This window comes from Myripristis murdjan, chromosome 17, assembly GCF_902150065.1.
Source record: "Myripristis murdjan chromosome 17, fMyrMur1.1, whole genome shotgun sequence".
Classification (NCBI taxonomy): Eukaryota; Metazoa; Chordata; class Actinopteri; order Holocentriformes; family Holocentridae; genus Myripristis; species Myripristis murdjan.
Window position 1 is genome coordinate 14,233,177 of NC_043996.1, and position 17,265 is coordinate 14,250,441.

The following is a 17,265-nucleotide window of genomic DNA, read 5'->3' on the forward strand; positions in this document are numbered from 1 at the left end:
ATCCAGAGTCCGGCTGGGTTGAGTGAGTGCAGAGCAGCAGAGCAGCATAGCTCCTCTGGGCGGACGCTTCCACACTAAACCACCGCCTCTCTCTCCCCTCTCTCTCTCCCTCTCTCTGTGTGTGTGTCTCTCTCTCTGGGACAGATTTATGCCTCGGCTTTTTTTATTTATGAGTGCCAGTCAGCTCTCGGGACCCCTCAGGACGGTGTAAGAGCGCACGAGACGCCTCGAGAAGACATGGGAAGCCCCGTGGTCCCGAGATGACCGATGCTTTGGTCAGATAATAAGCTCTTTTTTGTCGCCAGAGAGGGAAACTTAAAACAAGGCTTGTTTTTGGAGTTCCACCTCCCTCCTCTCTCTCTCCGTAGGATTTGATTCAAAGTCGAAAACCAAGATGGCCGCCGATTCCGTGCAGGTAGGAAAAGTTGACAACTGTTGCGAAAAGTGCGCAAACTTCTCCCACAGGCTCAATTATAAGCTAGCAAACAACTTTATCGCTTAGAAGTTGAGTCGCTGTGAGTTGATAGAGTTGTGTTTCGTGAAGGAGCTGTACCGGATCCCCCCTAAAAAAAAAAAAAAACCGCTGCCTGGGAATTATCCATGGATTGAGGCCTGAGAAACAATTATCAAAAAATATCCCAAACTATCACAGTTTCAGCTTGGCGAGCTTGTGCGGAAGCAGTTGGGAGAAATAAGCCAACGACATGTTTTTTTTTTCTTAGCTTTGGTACACAGTTTGAACCAAAATACTGACTATTCAGCGTTACAAGTCCTCACGTTACTGTAGGAAAAGAAACAACAATCTGCTTGGCGTGTGAATATTTTTCTGTTTCAATGTGGTGTTCCGTTTTGTCAACAAAATGGCTCTTTTCCATGCTTTTTTAAAACAACATAACTAGAAACAAGTGCTCTTTGGCTTGCATGGTGTATTTTTTTTTTTTCTAAACACGATGTAGGTCGAATGAATTGGAAGAATAAAAGATACAAGAAAATAAACTTCCAATTGCTAAAAAGTAAAGTAAGTGTAAAAGACGAAGGAAAAGTAATCTCATCTCCATTATTCTCTATGGACAGTCGTGACTCACGTAGTAATGTGGTTTCACTTGAGTGACGTCAGTTCTAAATAAATCCTTCTGACACGAAGTAACAAAAAATATTGTTCAAGTGTTACAAGCTCGGCCAAAGTGGAGCTGATGAATGATAAATGTAGTCAAGCTCGTCTTTAGCAGTAACTTCCCAGTTGTCCCTCCCAGAGAGTTGTTTTCCTGTCACTACCTGTTTATTTACATTTGAAGGAAGCATTGAGAAAATAAATGGCAACATGGCATAGTAACAGGGAAATCACTACTAAGGAATTACTTGCTGGTTTGTTTCCCATGGCTGCACACTGAAACTGATCAGTCCGGCTCTGTGGTTGAAGTCAGTGATGCTGCTGCTCAGCTTCAGCCACAAACATTTCTTTTTATGCTACATGTCACGGTTAGGTTTTAATTTTCTTTATCCTCTTGGGAAACATTTACTTAAATCATAAACTGGTGTTATTAAGGATTGCCACAGCAGAGCACACTGCTTATATGATGCTGTGCATTGGTTTTACAAAATACTGATTATATTACCACTATGTCACATATGCTATTAAGTAAAAATAAAAAAAATAATTAAAAAACAAAGTTGCCTGTGACACAAGTTGAGACCGGCCTACATATTCTTTCTTTGTCTGGAATAAAGATAAAGATCTTGTTGGCATCAAAGTATAACATTGATTTATAATTCAGTCATGTTCAGTCATATCTAATGCCTACAAGGTTATCACAATACATATTGTTTTGTTTTTATTTTTTTTACATCAGGATCACATGGTTGACTAGCTGCTGAGATGGCAATATGGGCTATAGAAAGTAACTAAATGATAAGAGGTTGCAGGTTTTTCTCAGTTAAAAAGGTGGCCTCATAAACAAGGTACAGTGGTGTTGTATATCCTGATATCTTACCCCAACTGAGATTTTTCTACATGCATGTCATTTTCTTTGCCTGCAAGGCTTTTGGAATATTTTTACGCATTGAAAAAGAAATGATTAACTTTGTCCACATACCTCACAGATTACCTAGAAATTGCTGTAACCGGAAATCAGTCCTGTTGGTTAGAATTGTGCAGCCCCGTATTTCATGTCACAATTCTGTGTGAATGTATATTTTCATATATAAAGTGCCCAATAAGAATACATTTCCATAATGTTTGGCAAACCAGGCTTCTGCTTTTAGTGAAATGATTGGGTTATGTCACTTTGAGGGAAAAACTGTGATTTAGCAAAGCATCATTAACAGTGTGGCACATCTGGCAGTGGTGCACTAAAAGTCATAATTCTGTCTGGCTAAACCTTAAACTCTGCCACCAGAGTGGTTTATGTAAAGTGCATCCAGTCGCATTGAGCAGAGCAACAGGTGCTGCAGTGCTCGCTTTATCACTCACTTTCCACTGTCACATTGCAGTGTTAGTTTTCAGGACACAGGGTGAGCTGGCTGCCTATTTGGCTCAAAACAAAATCTTAATAGTGACATGAACTGAATGATCTTCACTTGACTCCGCGGTTTACTACAGCTCGTGCCAAGCCTGCATGTGTAGTCTACAAGTTTATTGGCCCGTGTAGCTATTTCTGGTCAAACCCCAAGCATCGACCAACAGTATAGAGCCAGCTGTTGGGTGAGAAAGCGGGTGTCAGGTTGTAGGCTGAGGTAGGCCTCGTGCAGAAATGGCAGGGACTTGGCTTCGAAGCATGAGCCTGGATAGTGGCCTCAACTTTTCCATTGTCCTATTGTCTGAATGGAGCTCTTGTTGTTGGACTTGGAGCTTTCAGGCTTAAAGAGCAAGTTAACCTGCTTACTCTTGAGGTTCAGACCCAGTGGTTGGTTTTATTTCCCAGTTTCTTTCATGTATTAGGCCACAAAAGGGCTCCCTGAGGCTTGTCAAACAATTTTGACATGTGAACGTTACAGTTGTCTTACCTTTATCATAACATTATATTATAAACAAGAATCTGGCTATCGATCATGCTATTTAATACCTATGAGCAGTCCCCATTCAATATATCTAATAATTCAGTTAGCTCTATATTATCTTCATTGCCTTGCCTGATAATGACACTTGCAACAAGGAGGTTTCAGTTGTCATCCTTTCATTTGAGTCTTGGACATTTGACCTCTGGCTACAAAGTAACTAGTGGACAAACACTGATTTTAGCAAGCTTCCTTCCATCTGTTGTAAAATGTATGCATAGTTCGTAGTGTGAATGCATAGGTTTTCTCATAGTTCTTGCTTTACTTGTCTTCGAACCAGTTACACCCCGGGTTTCTGGTGTGATGCCGTTCCCCCGAGGAGGCAGTACATTTAAGTAGCAAGAAACAGTAAGGCCCACAATTTGCTGTACGGCCGCAGCACGCGGGTAAAAGAGCAACTCAACCAAGTGTTTCAGTCAGAGATGCAAAAAGTAAATCAAACACTCGTTTGAGTGCCCGTTCTTGTCCTTGTGATACAGTTTCTTTGTTTGATCTCAAATTAACACGGGCCTTTGTAGGCCGATATGCTGATTTATTTCCACCTTATCTGATCGGCCTTTCATGGATTTCCTTGCATTGTTGTGCAGTAAAACTGGTTCTTTTTGTTGTGTCCTCGTGCTATCCTCATACCACGCTGGGCAAACACAGTCACAGTGCAAACAAGTTCTGTAGGGCAGCGAGCAGGGGAAGAGAGCTGTGGTTCTTTCTTTTTTCCCCCCTTCTTCCACTTCCAGGAGTTGTGACCTCCATTTTACCTATGAGTCATCAAGGAGAGCCTGTGGACCTTGTGGATATGTGCAAACTATAGTTTCCTCTGAGCAGAGCACCTATAGAGGAGAGGGTGGGGTTTCACAAGGGCTGGTTGGCCAGGCAAGAGTACGACAGTGCGGTGGAGGCCTACGGAAATCCCTTATCCTACTACACACCTTTTGTTGTTAGTGGGCTTTTTCCACATAAATCTTCTGGGTTTGGAAGCACCACATTGTTAAGCAGGAGATGGACATTTCACTCTGTGCAGTATAAAGCTGTGCAGTAGATATGTAACCTGTCTTCTGTGGATTAGATACTAGGTTGATGCATTGTCCTTTACTGGTTTGCTTCCTGGCAGAGCTGACTCCTAACAAGCTCAGAAAAGTGTTGTTTTCTCCAAAAAAAAAAAGCCAAAAGCCCTCTCTCACTTCACCATCAGCTGCACTGACACTTGAACAAGACTTTATCTCCACTCTTTACTGTGCTTGATTGCAGTTGTTGGGTTATAGTTTCACAAAGCTCCTCCTCCTCCTCTCCTCCTCCTCCACACAAGTTGCTCTCTTGGGGGGGAGGCCGCTGGACGTCTGGCGTTATGTTTTTAACTCGGGTTAATTTTAGACACCATCCTCTCTCTGGAGTGAGATTAGGTCCCATTCTGGGCTGCTGTGACCTCACAGAGTGAGAAGCTAAGAGGGATTTGGCTGTTGCTCCTCAGACGGTTTATCTTCCCTGCTGATGTCAGTGGTCTGTGAGAGGGAGAGACACACAGACACACAGGCAGGCTTTGAGTGAATGACTCTAACTTGACTGAGTTTCTGCCAGTTATGGTGTAATCAAACCGTCATGGAGAAGGATATGTTTGCTGCTAATGAATAAAAGAACTCAACTGGTGTTCGCCTTATGACAATTTAGCTGGTCAGTGGAACATGCGTGGACTGGCTTGTTCAACCGATTTAGAGATGGAGTTGGCTGAAAGTCATGATGATGTTATGGTAAGGACCTTGTTGGAGTGTCACTCAACAACACTGTATTCATGAGTAAAACCAGAAAAATGTGTCTTGTTGGATTGTTCATCCTTTTATTGACTTCTAATCAGGCAGAGGTAATTTGAACAGTAGCCAGTTTGCATTAAGTCTAAATGTGGATATCTGACAGTGTGTGTGTACCTTAGTTGGCTCTTGTTTTTTAAAGTCATGATGGCTGGACATGACAACACTGCAGGTAGCAGTAGTTATACTGTGGTGAAAGTGCTGTATTTTTATACCTTGTGTCCTTGTTCAGTGAATGGACTTAGCTCTCTCCAGCCCCATTAAGCTTCCCACAGTTTCAGAGGCTTTCAGAGGGCAAACGCTTCTCGATTTACATTTCAGGTATTCAGCTGATACTCTTATCTACAGTGGCATAGTTTGCCTTGAGCTTGTACAGTGGCAGTTTCTCCAAAACATCAGAGGTCACAGCTTTGTGGGAGTATGAAAAAAGAAATTAGCTGTTATTACCAAATTGAGAGCAGGCTTGATATTATGTAATAATTCAGCCTATATAAACAATGATCACTCACAGAGGCTTAGGAAAGTAATTTAGTCATTATGTTGTCATATCTCCCTAAAAATGGAAATGATAATGACTAGCAAGTAAGTTTAATAGTCATCGTTAGAGACTACGTTACACAACTGAAAGGTTGTTAACAAGGTTAACAATTTCCTGAACTTGAAGATATCTTTGAAGCGAAGTGCACTGGCTTATTGAATTCTTTATTCATTTGAAAATGAAATAACTTTGTGACAGCCAGCTGCCAGTTCAGATCAGAGTCACTCTCTGTTCTGACTGGCGGGACATCACTGCTGTTTCAAGATGACCTTTAAAGCCAAAACCATTCAGGAAGTCACTAATCCCTCCTTAGTTAAAGTGACTGCCGTCAGGATGCAGGTCATGGGTGGCTGACAACAGCAGTGAAAACACTCAGCTCAAGTTCAAAACAAACCTCTATACCTGCGTTGACCTCAGAATGACCATATTGTACGCTGGCAAACACGGTGCGGATTTTAAGTGAACATATGGACATGACATTTCTGAATTTCAGGTGGGATTTCATATTTCAGTTTATTTCAGTCAACAGAACATCTCACTCATCTAAACCATGGCCACTAACCAAATTCACAATAGTGTGCCATTTAGCCCAATGATTTTGTATTTAGAAAAAAAAAAAAAAAGAAAACAAAAAACCACAACAGATTTTGCATCTTCTCTTAACTGAACTGTATAAGACCTGTGAATTGTGTGTATTTTATTTTACTTTATTTTATTTTATTATTAGTATTATGCTGAATAACTAACTTTTACTGAAGCTGCATACAAAGGCTTTCTGTTGCTATGTTGCACAAACTTTACAGAGCATTTTTGCAAAAGCCCCATATAACTTTTTGGGTTGAATTGTGGGTATTATGTTAAAATACAAAGTAAGAACTTGAATCCTGTGTCAGTCCAGTTTTTTCAAGCCAGACTGGGACAAAGCGATACATGGCCTAAAAACCAATTAATCAAACTTTGAATAGGGTGGATGCCAAATTTTTACGACAAAGAAAGCTCAACTCTTGGCACGCATTGTTGATTACTAGATGATGATGAGAGTCTGATCACAATATTGGGATCTGATATAAAACCTCTTGGCCTCTTGGTTTAAAATGAGCCTCTGCAGTCAAGTGAGAGTAGCTCAAGCAGTTCTAACTCTTGTATATGTCTGATTTATTGTTGTATCACCTCTGTCATGATCTGGCTCTGTTTTGTCTGCTAAGAGCTTTAGCTCATTTTACATGTATTAAGTTGTGTTTTGTTGTGGTTTGGGCAGTTTGCAATGATCTGATGAATCTTGAATGGTCTTAGAAAGATTGCCTACGCAGTTCATTTGTTGTTTAAATCACTGACCTCTGTACATCATTTCCTCCTCTTCCTTTATTATATCCCATCGCATATTCTTCCTCCTTCTCCGCCTCCCACGCTGACCTTCTCCTCACATTCCTCACCTTCCTCTTACCTCCTCTTTTCTCCTGGTCGTCTTCAGGGGGATGCCAGGGGTCAGCTGGTGTCAGAGCGGCTGGGTCTGGGACACAACCTGGACCTGTCAGACACCATGGTCCAACAGAAGCTGGACGAGATCAAGGAGCAGATCCGCCGTGAGATTCGCAAGGAGCTGAAGATCAAAGAGGGGGCAGAGAACCTGCGGAAGGTAATGAAATTGATTTTGTTTTTCTTACAAGCATCCTACAAGAACATGAGGAGGTAGTATGAAACAGTGCACAAACTTCTCTTCTCTTCCTTCCCTTCTCTTCTCTTCTCTTCTCTTCTCTTCTCTTCTCTTCTCAGGTGACCACAGACAAGAAGAGCCTGGCTTATGTCGACAACATGTTGAAAAAATCCAACAAGAAGGTTGAGGAGCTGCACCAGGAGCTGCAGGAGCTCAACGCCCACATCGTGGTCAAAGACCCCGAGGAACTGCTAGGTAACCCCACAGAAAAAACACCAACTACAGATAGGAACTACTCAAAAAGCAGTCCAGACGGGCATTATCAAGTGAAGCACGCTCACACTGCACTATACTGTACGACTTCGTAGGTGTGAGATTCACACAGGCGGTGTGCCTTTATATCAATTCTGCACTTCTGGTATCTCCTGGTGACTGGACATGGAAGCATAAACACATTGCATCACTTGGAGGTTTATATTGGTGATGTTTTGTCAGAGCAATAACAATACCTAATACGAGCACACACACACACACACACACACACACAGCATATTCAGTCTTTGGAGGTGAGTCACTCTCCAGAGGCCGACACAGTTACATTCCACATTCCACCAACAGCTACAACGGGCCCGACGATTGTTCCCCTCCGAGGCTGTTGAAAGCCGGCTCCTGTGCGATTGTCGACAACAATGGAATTTGGAGAGCGTTACCACAACAGGGGGCGCATTCAGTGTGGTTTTGTTGCAGTAGCTGCCCCTTGTGGAATAGCTGCTGGCGAGTGACCGGCCGAAGTCAGGAAGAGAAGGAATGATATTTTTCTGCTTGCTACCATCACATCCCCCTATTGAGTTGACATTAGGAAGCAGACGAGGAGGGACGTGTGTGCGTGTGTGTGTGTGTGTGTGTGGCGGGGGAGTTGGGGAGGGTTGTCTTGGTGAATGGTTGTCTTAAGTGGGAACAAATTTAGCCTGACTTAGTGACCCCTTATCTGATGAGCGAGGCTTTTCTTTTTTTTTTTTTTTTTTTTTTTTTTTTTTTTCCCTTTTCAGTGACGCAACCCCAGCGGAATGTCGCTGGCCGTCCCAGGATGATGGAGAAGGACTGACTGCAGTTCAGTTCAGCTCCAAAGTCATGAGACAAGTTGATGAAATGCGTTCAGTGTTCAAATCTGCAAGTGGGACCTCTTGTTTCCTAAATTAGCAGGAAGGAGTTCCTCTACCTCTGCGAGATGCCAGAATGTGCTCTTGTCTCAGGAGGACTTGTTTCGGGAAGGGAGGGGGTCTGGATATTCTCTGCCTCTCAGCTGAGGCCACAAATGGACTGACACGCTTGGTGACGGTGTCTGGGAACGGGTATGCTAATGTAGTGTTTCCACTCAGGTTCCTCCTGTTCCGTATAATCTGGGGATGGACGAAGGTATCAGCAGACTTTTGATATGGGCTCTTATCCGCTTTAAAAAGCAATATCTGTTTTCGGTTCGTCATTATTTTTATTGCCAATATTTGACGAACCTTTTTTCTGAAAACAACTGTAAATTTACCCGGAGTACTTTTTTATTTATTTTATTTTTTTAAATTATCTTCAGATAGGCCTGTATGAAAAGCTGAACCTGTTTTGTACCCGCACTTGCATTATGACTCGTGCATGTATGATATCAGTGTTGGCCGCACGACGTATCGCGCCGTCCCCATTCTCCTTCATAAAGAGCACAAAACTGAACCAAGGTCAGCACTTTTCTCCCGGAATACAAGCCCAATCCCATTTCCTCCCAGTCATGATATCACATTTCCAGTAACAGCTACCTCGATCAGCTCGGCCAGCATGAGACCCGTTTCTCCAATCATGATGTCATTGTTTAGAGAGTATTGTTAGCGTGTTTGTCATTGACCTCTGATCGGATCAGATTGGGATGGTCGGAGGGAGGGTTGCCCTGTCAGCCGTCCAGCACTGACATCAGCCCAGCAGCTATTCAGTAGCTCAATAACTTTTCCAAACCAAGATGAGGGAAAAATGAATTGCTTGAATTGCTGTTTTTTTTTGTGACCTCCACCGACGCCCCCTCATGTAGCGAGAGAAACCCCGGGCCTTACTGGCTGCAGTACACGTGAAGCACCTCAACACGGGTTAAGCTGAGCACGCACTTGTGTCATTTTCACATACGTGTAACATCTCACTGAGTTGTTTAACAATAGAAAGAGGAACGTGGAGGTATGCAAGCACACACACACACACACACACACGCACCCCATCAAAAACCTCCTGTGCTTACTTGGCATCCACTAATGACCGGGCAACAATGTAATGTGAACTCTTTGGTGATATTAAGACTGCATGTGCCACTGTTGATGCTGGTGTTTGCTGACACTGATCATCACTGAGGTGCAGGGGCGTAGTGGATGTTAGAGTTAGAGTTCATCCATCCATTCATCCATTAACTGAATAGTTCACCCACTGTCACTTTATTTTATTTTATTTATTTATTTTTAGTAGATGCTTTCCATAAACATTTAACCCTTTGAAGCTGGAGCAAATTCACTTGGTTTCTTTTGGAGACAATTATGTAGAAATTTTGTTAAAAAAAATAAAATAAAATAAGCCAAATAAAATAATAATTTAAAAAAATTACTGGAAAAGTAGCAAAAAAAGAAAAAAAAAACTTACAGGGACTCTACAGTATATTTGGAATGAAACTACCATAACATTACTGCAAGAATGTGTGTTCAAAAAGAAAAGATATAAAGAAAAATTCTCTTTTATAAAAAGCAATAAGATGAATAGAAGTGCATGAAAAGTGGAGAGCGTTACCAGAACAGGCGGCGCATGAAAAGTTTCAAGTGGCACAAAATGGACATAATCAAGTCAAGTACCTCAAAACTGGACTGAAAAACAGCGCTTAAGTAAATGTACTTAGTTATTTTCTGCTTCTGCCTCAGCTTCAGTGTTCAAAATGCCTGGAAAAAGGGTATGTCGACTAAAACGTTGGAGTATTCCTTTAACATTGCTTAGTTAATTTGTATGTATGTGTTTTGCATTACTAATAATTAGTGAACAGCTTTAATTATCATTCCATTGTTTAACAGTTAAATGACTGTTACTAAAATTTAAGGAACCATCAATTAATCATTTATTACTGATGGTTATTATTATTATAAAGTGTTACTAAGCATTTTTGCTCCAAATCCCCATTCATGTCTGATACTAAATTTCAGGCTATCGACCTATTTGTGGTTTGGACAGGAACATAGAAGTCGGGTAGAAGTGTGCACCCTGTTGGCGTGTTTTTCCTGTCTAGTCCCACTTTTTGCTCGTCTGTACGGGGGCGGGTTGCCCCAGGGAGGCCGACATCCTCCCCTCCTGCCCATTAACAGAAACCTCAGCAGAGATGCTCTGTCAGCTTGTTATAGTAATTAGATGAATCATTTAGGCTTAATTTAAGTTCAAAGAATCACATGCTTCCCTTTTTCAACGTGTCCCACAGGTGTTCCAAGGAACCATTAGACACTGTTTTGATGAATCATTCAGACTGAATGAATCACAGGCCCGCCTGCTGGTTATTGTTATCTGTCTCTGGCAGTGACTCCTATCCTGCTAAAATTACTGTTTTTGTTTTTTTTATATTTTGTATTTTCTATTTTAGTTAATTCTGTTCTACTGAGGTTCACCTACATTGACTCATAGATTCCTACTACATCATACGAAAATGTGAGCCAAAAAATGGAAAGTCCAATAAAGAGCCTGTATCTGGAATTGTCCACTGTTTTAAACCATTCATATGCACAGTATATGATCTAATATTTTCTAGATCCTACTGAGAAATAGGTGTTGTTTTTGTTTACTCATCAGAACATAATGCTCAACTTAACACTTTTTGACCCCGTTCACACTTTGTTTTAACATCTGTCTCAGACAATCTAATGACAAGTGGGTAGCGCTGTGTATATAAGATGTGAACTGGGTTCAGAGCATTTTAGAGATGCCCGAGCACTCAAACCACCTTTGGAGCTGCTCAGAGACACGTCAGGCCGAAGCATTAGCAGCGTGAACAGTAATTTGTCCTGATGCGTCTTGGAAAGCATCAAGAGACCACACCTCACTCAGTCACTACGTTTGATAGAGAGGATTGTTGGCTTGAAGTTCATATTGTTTTTGTGGTAAGATGACAGCGTCTTCAACAGGTAATAATAGATTGGTTGAGCACAGCTGCTTTGTGTATGAATCAGAGCTGCAGGACATAGGATGGGTAGGGAATAGTGGGAAGAAAGTGAAAGCATGGGATACAGAGGTGAGGAGGAAGGAAGGACAGGATGGAGTTAGGGGAGCGAGATACAACAGAATCAAAGACAGAAAAGAGCTTATTATATTATTATAATCCTGATGGGTCTGAGGTCAAACAGTCAGTGGACTCATTTGACCCACACAATAGCGCCAGGTGACCTGAATCTGTGGTGACCATACGCCTGGGCAATATGGACAAAATCAAATATCACAGTAATTTTGACCGAATACCATAATGTTGATATTACGATAATAGTTTAAGGGTGACTATTAGAGCCTCCACCAAATGCTTACACAATGAAATTTTTGATAAACAGTCCTTAGAAATCTGGATATAATGGCAGAGCAGGTAGAAATTGCATCCCTTTACTGTAATGCAGCCTTGAAAACCAGGAAAAAACAACTCTTAGACCATATCACAATTTTACCATATCCAAAATCTCACACATTGTCTAGTCTTATATCACCGACATTAATGTAATATGGCTATGTTGTCCAGCCCCACCCGACTGTCCACTGAAATGGACGTTAAAGCCAAGTGTGAACTGGGCCTTTGAAGTGTGTGTTTGCTTATCTCAGGTCCCGAGAGAGAAGCTCATAAATGACTGCATAGACGCCAAAAAACTTGCATTACAAGTCAAGAGAAGTCAGGCAGGTTTTTTTGCCCACCTCACCTCACCTGTGTGTGTGTGTCTGTGTGAGAAAAAGACACCTCACCTCACCTGTGTGTGTGTGTCTGTGTGAGAAAAAGCTTTGCACGGTGCACCTCTGACAGGCCTGGGGAGGGTTTTTTTGTTTTTTGTTGTTTTCTGTTCGAGTCCAGGCATGAAAACAAAAGTCATGAGCTCATCTCTCAGAACTGTGGTCCAGCTGAGGCGATGGAAGACACTTGTTTTTTCATTATGAATTTGTGTGTGTGTGTGTGTGTGTGTGTGTGTGTGTGTGTGTGTGTGTGTGTGTGTGTGTGTGTGTCTGAATGTATGGCTGAATCTAAAGCCCAATCCAAAGAACACAGTGCTACTGCATCTAAATGGACAAGAAAAAGTAACCAATGGGGAAAAGTCACAGAAAGTCCAAAACGGTTGAAATGTAATTAGAGGTTGTCAGCGACATATCATCATCATCTTTGCTGCTGTCAACATGTACACCAAATTTGGATGCACAATAGTGTCACTTGAAGTTGTATGCAAGTTAGTACTTGTCCTTTTTTCCTTCATATACTCAGAATAGAAACGGCCCCAGGGCTTCCCTCTGCTCTGCAACAGTCAGAACAGAGTTCCCACTGCTACAGGGAGATTTGTCAAGTACAGAAACGCTCAAAGGGGGAAAAAATTTTAAAATTAACTTCAATCAGCGATTTGTTTTCTAATAAGTTCTTATTTTAAAGTGTTATGTGGCAGGCACTAGATGCTGTTTTTTCCTTTTCCTGCCCAATTCTCTACCCATCATGAAAGACTAAATATTACTGTGCTCTGGCTGCAGATTTGATGTGTTGATTTGTGTACTGATTTGTATCTGCACGATGGATGAAACGAGATAATGCAGAAGAATTATTCAATTACTGTTACTTTTACCACTGCACAATGAAAATGACCCAGTTTGAATCCAGGGAATGTCTACTCTTGCTGCTGTCCATTGATTCGTAGACCGAAATCCAACTTTTAAACTCGCTGTCTTGTCATTCAGTTGTATGATTCCTCAGTGTGTCGGTGCAGAGAGAGAGAGAGAGACTGAGAGAGAGTGTGTGTTGAAATGCAGTCTGGTGCTAACAAATCTCATCACGATATAAACAACAGACATTTCTGGATACATTATCTAACCACTGAAGTTGCTACCTGACGTGTTTTCATAAGCACGGCTATAGTTCATCTCACCAAGCTGCAGGACTGTTTAGCCAACTTAAAAATGGCTGCTAGCCAAAAATAGCACATACATGTTGAGTTATTTACAACGGATGCTCAACACAAGCTACAGCTCCTCATACAGAACCATATATCCGACGTCATTGTGAGAGAAACGCTTTCCCTTATTTAGAAAAATACAAGGCAATATAAGGCAAGTTTATTTGTATAGCACATATCTTATACAAAAGAAGTTGAAAGTGCTTTACAGAAGGCATAAAAGTCATTCTATAAGTAATAAAGAATAAAAACTGAAAAAAAAAAAAACATCCTATTAACATCAGTAATATCATAGCCAAAATGAATGAATGATTTGGTCCAGTCGATGCTAACCTGCTCTCCTTCTTGTCTTTACCCAGAATGCCCTCTGACCCCAGACACCCCCAACAGCGAGGCCAGAATGTGCACCAGCAACAGCCGCCTGGCCGCCCTGAAGAAACAGAACGACATCGAGCTCAAGGTCAAACAGGGCGCGGAGAACATGATCCAGATGTACTCCAATGGGTCCTCCAAGGTAGGATTCAGAAATGGGTCAGGGCTTTTTTTTTTTCACCCAGCGTCTCAGTTATATCAGCAACAAAGAATTTGATAGATTTTAATCTCATAATCCCTGGTTCACGTCAGCTTGCTTAAGTGTGTAATAAATTGTGCTGAAAACTTTTTAGCTGTCTAGGAAGAGTCAAAAACATTCACCAGAAAAGCCAAAAAGGTCGCCACTAACAGTTTTATTTATGTCAAGTTACGATTATCTAATCGTAATATTCACTTCTGACAGTCTGACAGCAGTAAATGACACAGTAGAGAACAGGATCCAGATATAATTTAAACTGCTCGAGACCGCGGTGCACTTACCTAACATGACCTTTAACGCGCTTCCCCACGGCGCTCTCTGTGGCTGCAGCTGCTTTATTGGCCACACCGGTTCTTTGAAATCTCTGTTTTCCTCACTTGGCTAGTTTAGTCATGGGGATGATTTAAAAATAATAATCTTAAAAAATAATCTAAATCTTTCCTCTTGCACCCTGTTTCTTTGCTGCTTTTTTCGTAGTATATAGTTAACTATGTTAGCCTTAAAAAAAAAAAAAAATGGAAAAAATAAAAAAGTCAAAATAGTCAGCTTTCATTCTTGTCCCTATGCCTCTCAATCCAGAGTTCACAGCTGTGGGACACAAGCGCATCAAAAGCCAACAGGGCAGTGCTGTATCTTGCATCACAGGCTGCAAGGGATTGGCAGACTTGTAATTACCTGTTTACTACATAATACATGAAGTAATAGTCAAGTGTTTTTGGAGCAATACCATGAGCAGGATCTAGTGCTGAGAAATGCAGCAGGAAGGCTTGAAAATTGCTGTCTGCACAGCTTTAAGACTGCAGGTGGGAGAATGACCATACATAGTGGGCTTTGCTTTCACAACTTCCCTGTGGGGGAGGAGGAAACAGGAGGAGGCGGGGTCTGCGCTGACACACACACTGTGTCATACCCACCTTTGTTTGTTCACAAAGCTTCTCTGGTCTGCACGGCTACTCTAATCTGCACAGCGAAAAAAACTATCATTTAGTCCAGAGGTGTGTGTTAGTCACCAGCGCTAATAATAACAGCTCTGAGCCTGACTCTTGGTGTCAGTCAGTAGCCGCCGTTTGGTGTACAGTGAAATGTAGTGCTGAGTGTCTCTGCTGGTCTACATCATGTTTCTAGAGATAAATTGATTTTATAAGGTCAGGTGAAGTCTCGTGTTGTATGGATCAGTCAAAATCAGGGCTCTTACATGGCCTAGAAAGTTTTAGGATTATCAAAAAATAAAATAAGGCCTTGAATTTTTTTGCAAATGAAAATCCAGAGGCAGTTTGTCAAATAAATTATTTCACCAGGATTACTTTGACATGACAGGATAGACGAAAAAAAGAGGGCTCATGGCACTCTGATGGCTCAAGGGTTTATGATGCTTGTAGTGCAGAGTTTGAATCTGACCTTGGACCTTTGTCATGTTGTCATCTCTCTCTCTCTCTCTCTCTCTCTCTCTCTCTCTCTCTCTCTCTCTCTCTCTCTCTCTCTCTCTCTCTCTCTCTCTCTCTCTCTGCCCTGTTTCTCTTCTTTTCAATCTAATGCTTTCTAATGGAGATAAAACTGCCCTACTTTTGACAAATGTCACGCATGTCTTACTCCACAACCGATTTATAGTCCTTGCATTTCACCCAACAACAGTGTGAAAGTTTCACAGAAGTTCCTGAATTTGAGATTTTAGGGAGTGTTTGAGAGATGATCCAGTGATACTTGTAGAACCAGCCTACATTCAGGTGAAACGTGATCGAGCATTAAAGTGGAAAATCAACTTGGGATATCAGTGGCTTCACAGGAATCTCACAGACCTGGCTGTTTATACTTCAGCAGAGCACACAGGGTAGACTGAAAACTGCTGCATACCTCCCGGAGAGGTAGCCGTGTTATGAAAGAGTGACCCCGCTGGTCATCCGTGTTCCCCTGGTCAGAGAGACAGACGGAGACAGACACCTTCCAGCTGGAAATAGTCCGGTCCTGATGTCAGAGAGGAAATGCCTGTTAGACAGAGGTCTTTCCTGCGCGCGCCACCGTCAACAACCAGGAGTCAAACTTCAGAGGAACTCTGGGTGGAGTTTGCTTACTCCATTTTGTGTGTGTGTGTGTGTGTGTGTGTGTGTGTGTGTGTGTGTGTGTGTGTGGTGTGTGTGTGTGTCTGTCTGTCTGTCTGTCTGTGCGTACGCATGCATGTACAAGAGAGGAAGTAATAACGTCACACAAGCAGCACACAATGACATTCCACTTTCATTTTTGGTGAATAACTTTTTCCATGTGGTCACTCAGATTTTGGTGCGATTAAGGGCATGAACCGGTGGCCTGCGTGCTCACAACAAGGCACGATGTCTGACGAGGAATTATGTCCGTCTGGGGTCATTTACAAAAGTCTGTCATGCAAAATTATGTGATGCATTAAGACTGAGTGTGATGTGAAAATATGTCTGGATGAGGAAAACACAAGTGGTTGATTCATTCATGTTATCACACTTGTTTGCTTGCTTTCACATTTAAAACTTGATTTGACAACAGTATGGCCAGTTCACACTTGGCTTTAACAACCATCTTGGGCGATCTGACCATAAGGGAACGTCTGAGAACGTCACTCTTGGTGTTATGATGCGTCTCGGTGACTTGTCCTCAGATCCATCAGAACTAATTCTTGCCTTTCATTTCTTACTTTGATTCTTCTGTACCTTACTCCAAACTCCCTCTCGTCTTTTCTTCCTCTTCAAGTCTATATTTCATGCTGTCACTATTGTCCCAATATTCCCCACCCATCCTATTCCCAACCCCTGGCCCATTCACAAAGCAGTTGGGCTTGGTCACCCTATTTTTGTCCCAAATATATTTAATATGCTGTTAGGTTTAGTACAGACAGCATGGCTCGGGGGTATTTTTTTTTCTACCAATGCATACCTCCATGAGAGTGATTATGTTTCCTTTGACTCAGGATAATTTTGCTTTTGTTCTCCAATTTTGCTCACAGGATCGTAAGCTGCTAGCAACGGCCCAGCAGATGCTCCAGGACAGCAAGACAAAGATCGAGTTCATCAGGATGCAGATCCTGAAGGCCAGCCAGGCCAGCGAGCTGAGCTTCGATAACAGTGATGTGATGGGTGAGCCCTCGTTTCATAATTAGCAGCCTGAGCCTTTGGCTTTGAGTAGAAATGACCCTCATAGACTAACACACATGCACCTGCATACAGGGCTGGGAAAATATTGATACTGTATTGGTAATGTGTAAAAGACTAGGTATTGTGTAGGAAGTTGGATATTGTAATAAGGTCATATGGCATAACTGTGGTCTTTTCCTGCTTTTAAAAGCTGCATTTACAGTGAAGGGACACAATTTTCTGAGTTGTTCCACCATTTGCCTCTACCTGCCTGCTTGGCTAATCATATCCACATTACTAATGATTGTTTAAATGTGTAAATATCTCGCAAAAGCATCAATATTCATAGAATATTGCCACAATATCAGTGTCAAGGTA

At 41.9% G+C, this 17,265-nt stretch overlaps 1 protein-coding gene across 2 annotated transcripts in view; it reads left to right on the forward strand.

Moving 5' to 3' along the window:
* The window catches only part of pkn2a (protein kinase N2a), a 30,939-nt gene continuing 13,674 nt past the window's right edge, over positions 1 to 17,265 (forward strand). Inside the window, exons 1-5 of one of the 2 annotated variants that reach the window (XM_030075110.1) lie at positions 1 to 415; positions 6,863 to 7,027; positions 7,165 to 7,300; positions 13,581 to 13,735; positions 16,761 to 16,890. In XM_030075110.1, coding sequence (XP_029930970.1) covers positions 395 to 415; positions 6,863 to 7,027; positions 7,165 to 7,300; positions 13,581 to 13,735; positions 16,761 to 16,890 — 607 coding nt within the window. In that variant the 5' untranslated portion in view covers positions 1 to 394. Of the gene's footprint in view, positions 416 to 4,535; positions 4,797 to 6,862; positions 7,028 to 7,164; positions 7,301 to 13,580; positions 13,736 to 16,760; positions 16,891 to 17,265 lie in introns of those variants that run through there. The other variant, XM_030075109.1, reaches the window with a different exon arrangement.